Source organism: Brassica oleracea, chromosome C8 (assembly GCF_000695525.1).
Source record: "Brassica oleracea var. oleracea cultivar TO1000 chromosome C8, BOL, whole genome shotgun sequence".
Classification (NCBI taxonomy): Eukaryota; Viridiplantae; Streptophyta; class Magnoliopsida; order Brassicales; family Brassicaceae; genus Brassica; species Brassica oleracea.
In genome coordinates this window covers 31,512,315-31,524,469 of record NC_027755.1, presented here as the reverse complement: position 1 = coordinate 31,524,469, position 12,155 = coordinate 31,512,315, and the positions used below count along the sequence as shown (strand labels likewise).

The following is a 12,155-nucleotide window of genomic DNA, read 5'->3' as shown; positions in this document are numbered from 1 at the left end:
GCATCCCCTCTCTCTCTATATCTATTGCTTCTGTTTTGTATAACTACTCTTTGTTATACATAGCCATTTTAGTTACTCTTGTTCGTTTCTCATTCCTCCTCTCTATCTCTCTCATGGTTCTTTAAAACTTTGATCATCTTGAATACATCTTGATCCTTTCCTTTGTTTTTTTATCTTGGTTTCTTCTCTTAATTCAATTTTTTTTTCTTTTCTTGAAATCCAATAAATAAAAAGTTTTTTGTTCTTGTGTGTGTGTGCCATTACAACTCATTAATGGCACAACTCCCTCCAAAAATCCCAACCATGACGACCACAACGACGCCGCATTGGCCTGACTTTTCCTCTCAGAAACTCCCTTCCATCGCCGCAACTGCCGCCGCAACAGTAGCAACCGCGGGACAACAAAACCCTACGTGGATGGATGAGTTTCTCGACTTCTCATCGACTCGTCGTGGGACACACCGCCGTTCAATAAGCGACTCCATCGCTTTCCTCGAAGCTCCTTCCTCCGGCGTTGGGAACCACCACTTCGACAGGTTTGACGACGAGCAATTCATGTCTATGTTCAACGACGACGTGCACCAAAACCACCACAACAACAATCACAATAACCACCATGGCAGCGTCAACGGCAATGTTGGTCACACGCGTTCTTCTTCCAACACCTCTACACCGTCGGATCCCAACAGCCTAAGCGAGGAGGACAACAAAGAACAACCACCGTCCGATAATAATCTCATGGACACCACAGACAATAACAACGTCGCCGGTAACAATTATAATGAATCAGATGAGGTTCAAAGCCAATGCAAAACGGAGCCACAGGACGGTGCTCCGTCGTCGGCGAATCAAAACTCCGGCGGAAGCTCAGGCAATCGGATTAACGATCCCAAAAGAGTTAAAAGGTAACCTAATAGTTTTTTTGTTATATTACTATTTCTATAAATAAACAAGAAGGTCATGCATGCACGTACAGTTATAATATCTGAGAATTCGATTTTATCTATACCGTTTACTAAAAGTAGGGCTGGGTTCGCGGGTCAACCCGCCCCGCACGACCCGCCAATCCGCGGATCGACTCTATTTTTTTAACTCAAAATTCCGACCCGCATAACCCGCGAAAGAAAAATCTTAAACCCGCACCCGCTCCGCTAAGATTGCGGGTAACCCGCGGGGCCCGCAGATAATATTAAATTTAATAAATAATTATTTTTATTATCAATTAATTACTTTTTATAATAAAAATTATATATTTATAATTTAAATTATATAATTTTCATTAATTTATATATTTTTTACATATTTTTATTTTTATTTTTAATTATTTTAAAAAAATTTAGAAAAAAATAATATTTTTTTTTATTTTGCGGATCGGCGGGTACCCGCGACTCAAATTTGGTTGACCCACACCCGCCCCGCTAAAAATCGACTCAACCCGCACCCGCACCCGCATGCTGAAATTTGTAAATCGATCGACCCGCACCGCCCCGCGGCGGATCAAACGGGGCGGGACCCGCGGGTAATGACCAAAATTCCCAGCTCTAACTAAAAGAAAAGTATACTATTTAATAAGAAAATAGGTTAAATTAGTGTCACATCAATAATACTATAATAATGTTAATTTTTGGCTGAAAATTTCTACAGGATTTTAGCAAATAGGCAATCAGCACAAAGATCAAGGGTGAGAAAACTTCAATACATATCAGAGCTCGAACGGAGCGTTACTTCATTGCAGGTAAGTCTTACATAAATAGATGCACCATAACATTAAACATATAAAGAAAAAACTGGGTTTAAAATAGATAAATGTTTGTTAAATATAAATCAAAATACTAATTTGTAATTAAACCTTTGTAGACGGAAGTGTCAGTGTTATCGCCAAGAGTTGCGTTTTTGGATCACCAGCGATTGCTTCTCAACGTTGACAATAGCGCTATCAAGCAACGTATCGCCGCTTTAGCACAAGACAAGATTTTCAAAGACGGTAATTTTACTAGTTTACCTTATTTTTATCTGATTTTCTATAATTACATGATTTATTTTTGTCTGTGAAATTATCAAATTACCAAAAATATGAATTTGATTACTAGTTTTGCTATATTTTCACTCCGTGTATTTAATTATCACTGACAATATAGGCTCCGCCAATTATTATTCTTAAGCAATTAACAATACACTGGAGTACATGCGGCAATGCATGCTTCATAATTGTTAAAAATTACATTAAATATAACACAATATATGTTCAAATTATGAATAAATTTTCCTCTCTCAATTTACAGAGTTCTGATGGTCTCAACTAGTTATTTTATAATATGGGTATAGCTAGCAAATTAACATAGATCACAAGGTTAAATCAATAATTAATAGCAACAACTGCCCATATGAGCACATATATGGCATATGTAAAGATAAAACATGTGAATACTCATTGAACATTTAGATTTATTGATAATAATTATAATAATGATTCTGAATTAATATTTTCAGCTCACCAAGAAGCATTGAGGAGAGAAATAGAGAGACTTCGACAAGTATATCATCAACAGAGCCTCAAGAAGATGGAGAATAATGTCTCCGATCAATCTCCGGCTGATATCAAACCGTCCGTTGAGAAAAAACAGCTCAATGCCTAAAGCGGTTTCACTGATTAAGATCTTATTTCTTCATGGCGTAAAGATTCTTGACGTAAAACCTCTTTGTCTCAAGAAATTAATTTATCAAGAAGACAATTTTATTTAATCCAATCACATTTTTTTAAGTTGTGATGAAGTTTCTTTGATGTATCTGATTTTTTTCATTATGGAGTGGGACGGAAATTTGGAAATGCTATGTATAAAACCTAGCTGATTTGTTGTTTATTTGATTTTTTTTGTTGTTGTTGGAGTGTCTAAAGCATTGTGTACTAATTGGTATTGTTCCAAATAGTTTTTTTTTCATTAACTTCTTGCCAAACATAGGGTAATCGAATAGTTAAGATTCCTTTTAGTCACATGGATCAAATCTTGATGTGTGACAAGCGTTCATATGATACAAGATATGAAGATAATAATGTATATTTGGGTACTATTGACAAAAAGAATAATATTTTTGAACCATGAATATTTACACATAATTTTGAGATTTATATTTAAAATGACTGAAGCGATTTCCGATTCCTTAAAATTTCATACAAACTTTATTTCGTTCTTAAGACAATACATTTAATTATAGGGAATATTTGACACAAAAGACAAGTAAAAAATGTAAAATGTTACTATTTCCTTACGTAGGGCCTGGAGATGTAGATGATGTCATATAGAATCTAGATGGTATATATGTATATCCAGTTAATATACAAATTACAAACACATGTTGCCAGAAAAAAATCAGTTTACAAACACAAGTATTAATGTCGAAAATTACAGAGAGAAGGGATTGGTGAACCTTTTTCTGTTTGATTCAAAACCTTTTAGAGAAATTAGGGTCAAAGTGGGTCAAATATGAAAATGTGGGGTGAAAAAAAGGAAAGAAAGAAAAGAAGAGAACGTGGACATCTGAAGGGAAAGCTGTAAGTTCACGTGCTATGTTTCTTGGGCTGGACCACTACGGTCTCGCTACATGATTGGCTATGTTTCCACTTCTTTTTATTTAGTTTCATTTTGTTATGCTCTGTTTAGTTTTCTTACGATGGTTTTCCTTTTATCTTTTAATCTATTTCCAAAGTTAAAGGAGATGGTCAAAGTTAAAACGGAGAAAAATAATAAAGTTACAGAGGAAAGCTCCAAAGATTAGATTAAGAAGTTATGAAAATAAAATTTGAAGAGGATAAGTTTAAAAAGACAGAAACTAGTGGTGTTGTATTGGGATATGCACGAAAGGGAGATATTGTCAGTTTCAGTGTTTGAACTTATATGTCAGTGTGCCAATAACAATTCCTTCCTCTCATTGAGTCCTTTCATTTGCTTTACTCAAGTCAATCCTCTAGTTGGGTCTAAAAATACATCTTTATACCATTTTTGTGTGTTAAACATCTTTATACAATATCACATACTAGAAAGGAAAATAAATTAACACTTGGATGTTTAAACAATGATAAAATCACAAATTATTTGATTGCACGTCTCAGTTGGTGAATCAATGGGTTAAAATGGTGTTCCTAGTGTTATACTCACACTTTCCTGTTACAGATTATTTTAATAGAATAAATTTAAACTTCGATGGTTAAACAATAATATGATTACAAGTTATTTGATTGCAGGTCTTATTATAAGAGTAGTCACAATGGTTTCAAGATTTAGCATCATATTTTTGATTTTACGCTCAACTTCTTTTTCTTTCTTCTACCTAATAATTTAACAGACATTCAATTTTCATGCACTATAATTGTTTTGTTTGATATGAGTCAAAATTAAATAATCACAATTTGTATTTATAAAGAATAACAAATAATAGATTTTCATATAAAAAAGAAAATTATTTATAATTAGATAATTGATTTTAAATAATTATAATGTCATAAAAATAAAAAATTTAAAAATATTTAGAAGCTATCATTTGGCATTAGTGGTGCCTACTTCATTCTTATTCAACATATTAATTATTTTCAACATCGAATAATACACACATCACCGAATCGTTATTCGACATTAAATTTGTTTATCCAACATATCCATCTTAAATGATCTTAGATCTTCCATATTCTCTTGATATCTTTAATAGTAAAATATCTCAATGTCAGATTCACAACAAAAATTACTGTTAAAAACAGAGTTAAATCCTAATAATAGACACGTAAAACATTGGTTTCTAAAGGCGGATGTAGAAATTTTTTATTAGAGGCAAATCATATGTAAATATAAACATAAGACTAAAACATGATTTTTAATAGAGAACAAAGTTTTTGTCCAAAAATAATATGGCAATTCTCTCAAATAGCCATTTTTAAGTTTTTGTAACAAAATAGCTTTCAAAATAAATAAAAAATGACCAAAATAGTCCATTTTTATTTTGACAGTTTTAATTTTAGTTTTTTATTTTTAAAAATTTGAAACTCTATCCACAAAACCCATACCCTTTAACTCTAAACCCTAAGTCTAGATTAGTTAACCCTTTAATAAAATTTATTTTGGTCATTTTCTGATGCTATTTTTGTAATAAAAACTTAAAAATGGCAATCATAGCAAATTTCTCAAAATATAATAATAATAGAGAACAAAGTTTTATTAGGGGCAAATCATATATATCAAGATGGTGGAAGCAATGAAATTATTTTGGATTTTTATGTGAAAGATTGAAAATTCTGGGTATATTATGCAATTTATGGAGTAGTGATTAATGATGTGGGCCTTCTTTAAGAGATTTCGGCCCATTAAATAGATATAAAGCAGTGTAACTAGGACCCATATGATTCATCTTTGTAACATTCGCTCTTGTAGCTGCATTTTGTAGCTGCCTCTTCCCTCTCTCTCTCTCCTGAAGTGGCTACTATGTCTCTCCCTCAGTGTTACCTTGTGGATAAGGCGGCGCTGATTGCGGTCCTATTTGTTGGAACTTTTTTTTGACAAAGTGGTGTAGACTATTTTTTTGAAGGTTTTTTTTTAACGGAAACATTTGTCGTAAAGACCAGAGTTTGGATACAACAAGACTAAAAGAGTCGTGAAGCGAGTCGGAAAGAAAGAAGTCTTTATTCTCCCCTTGCCATCCTTCACTGTGAAGATTCTCGTGATTCTTTGTGTAATTTCAAGATTTCTTTTCGTTGATCGGGCTAATAAAGTATGTAACTGGCTTAAGAAACAATTTTACCTCTTTTTATTCTTTAGTTGTAAAGAGGCGAAAATTCAAAATAAACTGATAAAGTTGTAAATACAACTTGCAAAGCCCGATTTTTTCCAAGTCTTACCGAAATCGGATTTCTTTTTCGTGCAATATTTTTTGACTTTATGGATTTATGTCCCTTTTGTCGCTTTCTTTACCCCAGACAAACAAGGAAGTATGCGCGAAGATAGGGTTGGTCCCTGCGGCAGGCATTATCCGGAAACGATTATCCAGGAACTTACAGACCGTGAACACTACGAGTTAGTGTATTTTCTCGTCAAAATCAGAGTTGTATTGAATAAGAAATGAAGGTCCAAAGTGAGTGATATACAAAACTTATATGGCTTTAAATTTGGCTAAGTATAAAACATTTAGCAAATAAATCACTTTGGATATTTGAGCTAGAAATATTTTTAGAGAAATTCTCTAGGATAGCAATAAAAAAGTTTTTGTCACAAATATAGCTTCTAATAATCAAAATGACAAAAATGTTTTATTAAGGAGTGTGTTTTTGGGTTTAGGGTTTAAAATTTAGGGTTTAGAATTTAGGTTTTAGGGTTTATGATTTAGAGTTTAAGGTTTAGTGTTAAAGGGTGGAATTTCGGGGATAAGATTTCAAATTTTAAAAACTGAAAAAGTATTAAGATTTTCAAAATAAAAAAGTCTATTTTGATCATTTTGTTTTTTGAAGTCTATTTTTGTGATAAAAACTTAAAAATGTCTATCTGAGAAAATTGCTCTTATTTTTATTGTTATTTAAATATAAAAATATAAACTCAATAAAAGCATAGTGATGGATTTAATTTAGTCATACCACATTATGACTGGAAAATAAACGTACAAGAATCTTTGAGTTATGGAAATCAAACTCATTAATTATTAGAGACGTTCATACCTCCATTATTTAGAAAACGAATCAATCCTTCGCATATTCGTTTATCTTTTTCTTTGATTATTCTTTTGAATCTGAGAATATAAACAAAACTAGTTTCACCGGGCTTTTGATAGAGTGACACAGATCCGAAGATTTTTTGCAATTTTATCCTATGAATCGTTACGTTATCGAACAGTCGCACAACGGGACGTATTTTGAGTTAAGAAAAGAGATAATATCTCGACTTTGCAGTTGTATCATCATTTTTTTAACCTTTGATATAATTTTATCGATTTTATTCTTTGCAATATCCAGTTATCCGTAATTTATATAATACGGTTCTCTCACGATTAAGATGGACCTTGTAACAACCCGACGGGTATCCAGAAGATGGCGTCTTATGTTTTCAATAACTACTACTTGATGAACGGACAAGCTGACGAGGCTTGTAGTTTCTATAACAACGCAGCTCTCACTTCCATCAATCCCAGTAAGTAAAGGTTTCTCTTTCTTTTTTCAAGAATCTTATGAAAGTCGAAGTCTTTATCTGTTAGGATGGTTAAAAATTGAGACTTTGGAATCATCTTGAAGCTTGTTGAAATCGTTTCGCTACTTATGTGTGTGTGTGTTTGAGTGATGTTTTCGTACTGCTTTTGATTAGTGTCAAGTCAATATGAAGTTTGTAAAATCTCATGGATGTGCAGTAAGAGAGTGAGCAATGGTCGAGTCGTGGACGACACTTCAGTGGGTGCAGGAGGACAAGCAGATATGAGCAGTAGCAGACGGGTATCCAGCAGCTAGATATTGACGATGACACGGATAATTCATCTGTAGGCCACAAGCACAAGCTCGTTGACGATGATAAAAGTCCTATTTTGATGTCTCCTAGCTCTAATATCTAAATTTCTGCCATCTTTTGATTTTTTTTTGTCCTTCCAAGTCAACCCACTTGGAGTGTAGGTTTTAACATGTTTTTGGTTTCTTCAATTGTAATTGCATTGTTAATATTGCTATTAAGACGATCATGTTTTACGGTAGCATCAATCCGTAGGTCTTATGACCTTATTATGCCTTCAAATTGGAAACACTTAAAAAGTCATTTTGAAAATTTCCTCACTTGAATATATTAGACTACTAGTAGAACATTGTACAAGTGGTATCATAAAATGCTAAGCACCAATTTGAATGAAAGTTTCGTTTGAATTAGTTATAATTTCAGGATGCGTTTGTATAATTATCATACAGACATGCCTCCAACGTTTTCCTATTTTTAATAAAACATTTCTCTGTTCTGAATCTTTCCAACTCTTTTTTTTTTTGCTATGATTATAGTTCACTTAACATTTCAAACGTTTAAGGAGAGTTTGCTTGTTAGCACGTACTGCTTGTTTTTTCTGTGATTAAACAAATATATTAACTATGTTTTGGTGTCAACAAAGTAAAATAACTACTCTGTTTTGTGTATAAATTATGCAAGCTTTTGTACACAACAGAAACCATAATCACCTTTTGACAACATAAAGACTGAAAAAATTAGTTGACTTTTGTAACTATAGCAATCTTCCACCATGTCTAGTCTTGTTGTTCATTTCTCCTTATGTTCTCAACTCTTCTTCTAGTTTTAGTAACCACCATCAGTGCATCACAACCTCTTTTGGTGTTATGGCCTGGCCAGTAGCATCGTGGGAGTAGGGGTGAGCAATTTACCCGATATCTGAAACCGCACCCGAACCTGAACCCGATCCGAAAAACCCGAACCGAAATCTGAACCGAAGTAGCAAAATATCCGAACGGGTATTGAATTAGGAGAGATTGGATATCCGAACCCGAACGGATAATATCCGAATCCGAATTGATATCCGAAGATAACCGAACATGTATAATTAACCATATATTTCTAGTTTACATCTCTCATTTTATATAAAATATTTATATTGATGCTATTAAAGTATACTTTAAGTTCATATGATATACATAGAATTACGGAGAAAATGATTTGTTACTCACTTAAAATGCATGTCAAACTTTTTATTTCAATAATTAACAAAAAGTTACATCCAAAATTTAAAAACAATAACTAAATTAATGGGACAAACGGAAAAAAAACAAACAAAAAAGTAACGTAAAAAGCGGCGATGAGAAAGGCGATCTAGTAATCTAGGGTTACGATGATTCTACGGTATTGGGATCCTGGGATTAGAGAGGAGGAGCGGTCTACGGGTCACCCGATTTGGTTTACAGAGTCAATATGAGTCTGTATATGTTGATGACAAAAAACAAATTAATGTCTTTTTTAGTTTCAAAATGTTATCTCCAAATTTATTAACCATTCAATCTATTAAAAATAAAAAATATTAGTTAAGTGAAAGTTATATTTTTAAATACAAGAAATTTGAGAAATGAAAAAATTAATTTTTTTTTCAAAATCTAAATATCCGAACCCGAACTCGATCCGAAGTACAGAAATACCCGAACAGATTCTATACCTCTATACCGAAATACCCGAAAATCCGAAATAACCGGGCCGAACCCGAACGCTCACCCCTACGTGTCACCATTTGAATTTTTGATCTCATTATGCCTAAGCCCAATATGGATCTGATCACAGCTTAAAAAAAATCATTGGACTTGACTGGGCCTAAGCCCAAAAAGTCAAAATCCGTACATACAAGAAGGATCCGTTTTCTTTTCTTTACCTCTCATTCTATATTAAGTTCTTTCAGTGATGCTTAATCATGAGCAAATAGCTGGGGCTGTTGACCAAAACGTGAAAGTTTCAAGTCAACAAGATAGGTAATGTTTGAATGAAAATGAAATTGACAAGAGATGGGAGACATATATGAGTCAATCTATAGAAAGCTTCCCCACATACATCTAACATCGTTAATGCAGACTCTGAAAAGATGCTTTCTCCATTAGTAACTATATAAATGGTGGTCCACAAAAAAAACACAATTAAAACTCGCTATTCTTTTTCTAGGATTCCAAAACGTTGTGCTAAATATTATGTCTTGTAATGTTTCTCTACAAGTATGCATTATAGTAGGGTCTAACAAAACTAAAACTATTCAGTTGATAACGATTGCTATGTACTATAGAGTTAGCATCTAGAGTATTTAACTCTGAAATAGACCCGTGGGCTCATGTTCTTTAACTTTGCTTGCGTTTGCTGTATAAGAAGTCGATGTATGCTATTAATATGTTACTTATTTATTTCCATAAATTGATGTATATTATAGCTTGTGAGTTACAATGTCATAATGGTACAAGATATGCTTGTCCCCCAAAATCTATATCTTTAATTTTGTTTTCATTTCAGCTTTCATGTAAATATATAATTGTTACGTAGATCAAATGTGTTGTGAATCTTGTGATTATAAGCTAATTAGGTAGCTAATTCAGTCCGTTTATGATAGGTCTTGCGGTTTTACAGACCAGGTCTCACTGGACTCTGAATGTTTAAAATTCAAGTCTAGTTCAGTTCATTCATGTGGGATGGTGCCAACCATAACATGTTTTAACCTCTAAGATTTATAACGATTAAACGGATGTCTAAATTATTAGTTAAACATTTATGCATTCATAAATTATAACAATTTATAAACAATCTACTAAATATATTTAATATTTTATATTAACTATTTCTTAACAAATGATAAAAATTTATATTATTTTTAGTATAAGATTTTATAATATAATATAATATAATATAATATAATATAATATAATATATTAATTATTATAATTTAGGAATAATGAATTATATTATTTATTATAATATTATGATTGTCTATGTGGTTTAAAAAATATCAACGCCACGATTTTATAGGGCTTATCATCTAGATACTTTCTTTGGTAACTATATATATATTATTCTGTTTAATTAGATTTAATTGACAATCTAATTTATATCATATTTTGTTTACAATTTTGGATATGAGCTACAATCTTATATGATTGCGGCAATTATTACTTATTATTCAAATTTTAGACCTCTCGCATGAAATAAACGTATAAGATACGACATAAAAGTGTCTACGAAATTACCATTTCGATAATTCTCAATTTTTTTTTTACAATTTCCATACGTTAAGGGTTTGTTTTTCATGTAGTGCATATTTATATAATCTATCACGGCAATTAGTATTTAGTAAACACATATTTAAATTAAAGAAAGAAGAAGCAAAGGAGGAAGACACAGAGAAAGAGAGAGGTTAATGGTCCCTTCACCAAAAGCCAATTCATCTCTGAAGCATATGACTATGACTTTAATGGCAAAGCAAAGGTGTTTGTAACCAAGTGTTGCTGTTAGGGTTTCAGAGAGACTTTGTGGGCTTTTAAGGCCATGTAGGGTTCAACTTCATTCAACGGGTCTACCAATACTTTGTGTAATTTGTAAATATGTTTTTTCTCTCTCTATAAAACCTCAATGTAAAATTGGGGCCTAGTAATGGTTTAAAAGTTTTAACACCATGTCTGAGTTACAAGTTTGCAAACTTATCAGATATTTCAGAGATATTTCAGAGTGCTTATATGATAATGTACCCAATGTTAAAAGGATATACCACTCGGATTAAATTTATTTAACAGTACATAATAAATATGACAATGTTATATATGATGTAAAACTGTTTTAAAATTTGTTTTAAGGGATATTATAATTTGATAATTATACCATAGCATTTACAGCTGATTAGGCATTTAAAAACTCAAGACTAAAACCTATACAATCTCTTCGCAAACGTGTGTGTCATCTTAGTCTACCTCAAATAATATAGTACACAAGACAATATACTAATTTACCGTTCTGCTCAGTGTCCACTATATACTTTCTCTGCGCGCATCATTTTGATGATTAATCTACATGGTTTTTATTTAAGTACATGATGATGAGTATATCACACACAAAGGCTTGAATATTCAATTTTATTGATGACATCAACAATCTGTTTAGCATGTAAGGACCACTTCATTTATGTAAGTATTCGCTTCATGAGAGAGAGAGAGAGAGAGAGAGAGAGAGAGAGAGAGAGAGAGAGAGAGAGAGACTAGTTCTTTACCTCTTTAGATCTATAAATAAATAGTAACATCCCGCGTACTACATATTGATAGAGAATTATATGCGCTTAAAGAGTCTAAACCTAACTTCACGTACTTTGGTAATGAACATATTTACATAAAAACAATACTTGGGTTCACCTCAATAGTAAATAGTTAAATTCAGCTCACTTTTTATAACCAACTAAAATGCCATATAGGATTAGTTAAAAAAATCAATAATTTTTTTAAAAAAATGGCTGAAAAAAACAACACCAACTTTAATACCATTTAAAAAAACTCGAGATTCTAAAAAATCTAAAATCTAAACCCTAAACCTCGAATCCTAAACTCTAAACCCAAATCCTAAACCCTAAATACTAAACTCTAAACCCAAAAATCTAAGCTATAAACCGTAAACCATCAATTCTAACTGCTAAACTCTAAA

At 32.2% G+C, this 12,155-nt stretch overlaps 1 protein-coding gene and 1 long non-coding RNA gene across 2 annotated transcripts; both read left to right on the top strand.

The window, feature by feature from the left end:
• LOC106312610 (basic leucine zipper 61-like) lies at window positions 1-2,943 on the top strand. Its single transcript, XM_013750192.1, has 4 exons — window positions 1-905; window positions 1,645-1,735; window positions 1,858-1,984; window positions 2,491-2,943. The coding sequence occupies exons 1-4, from the start codon at window positions 274-276 to the stop codon at window positions 2,634-2,636; spliced, it is 996 nt and encodes a 331-aa protein (XP_013605646.1). The 5' UTR covers window positions 1-273; the 3' UTR covers window positions 2,637-2,943.
• Window positions 2,944-7,040: 4,097 nt separating this feature from the next.
• Window positions 7,041-7,695, top strand: LOC106311153. Its single transcript, XR_001263932.1, has 2 exons — window positions 7,041-7,160; window positions 7,375-7,695. It is a non-coding gene; the product is annotated as an uncharacterized LOC106311153 (long non-coding RNA).
• Window positions 7,696-12,155: the final 4,460 nt, after the last annotated feature.

Bases quoted from the DNA above. Each gene is read 5' to 3' on its own strand.
- LOC106312610 (XM_013750192.1), top strand. From the start codon at position 274: ATGGCACAACTCCCTCCAAAAATCCCAACCATGACGACCACAACGACG. The intron at 1,736-1,857 runs GTAAGTCTTACA...AAACCTTTGTAG, and splicing joins GGAGCGTTACTTCATTGCAG to ACGGAAGTGTCAGTGTTATC. The intron at 1,985-2,490 runs GTAATTTTACTA...TAATATTTTCAG, and splicing joins AGACAAGATTTTCAAAGACG to CTCACCAAGAAGCATTGAGG.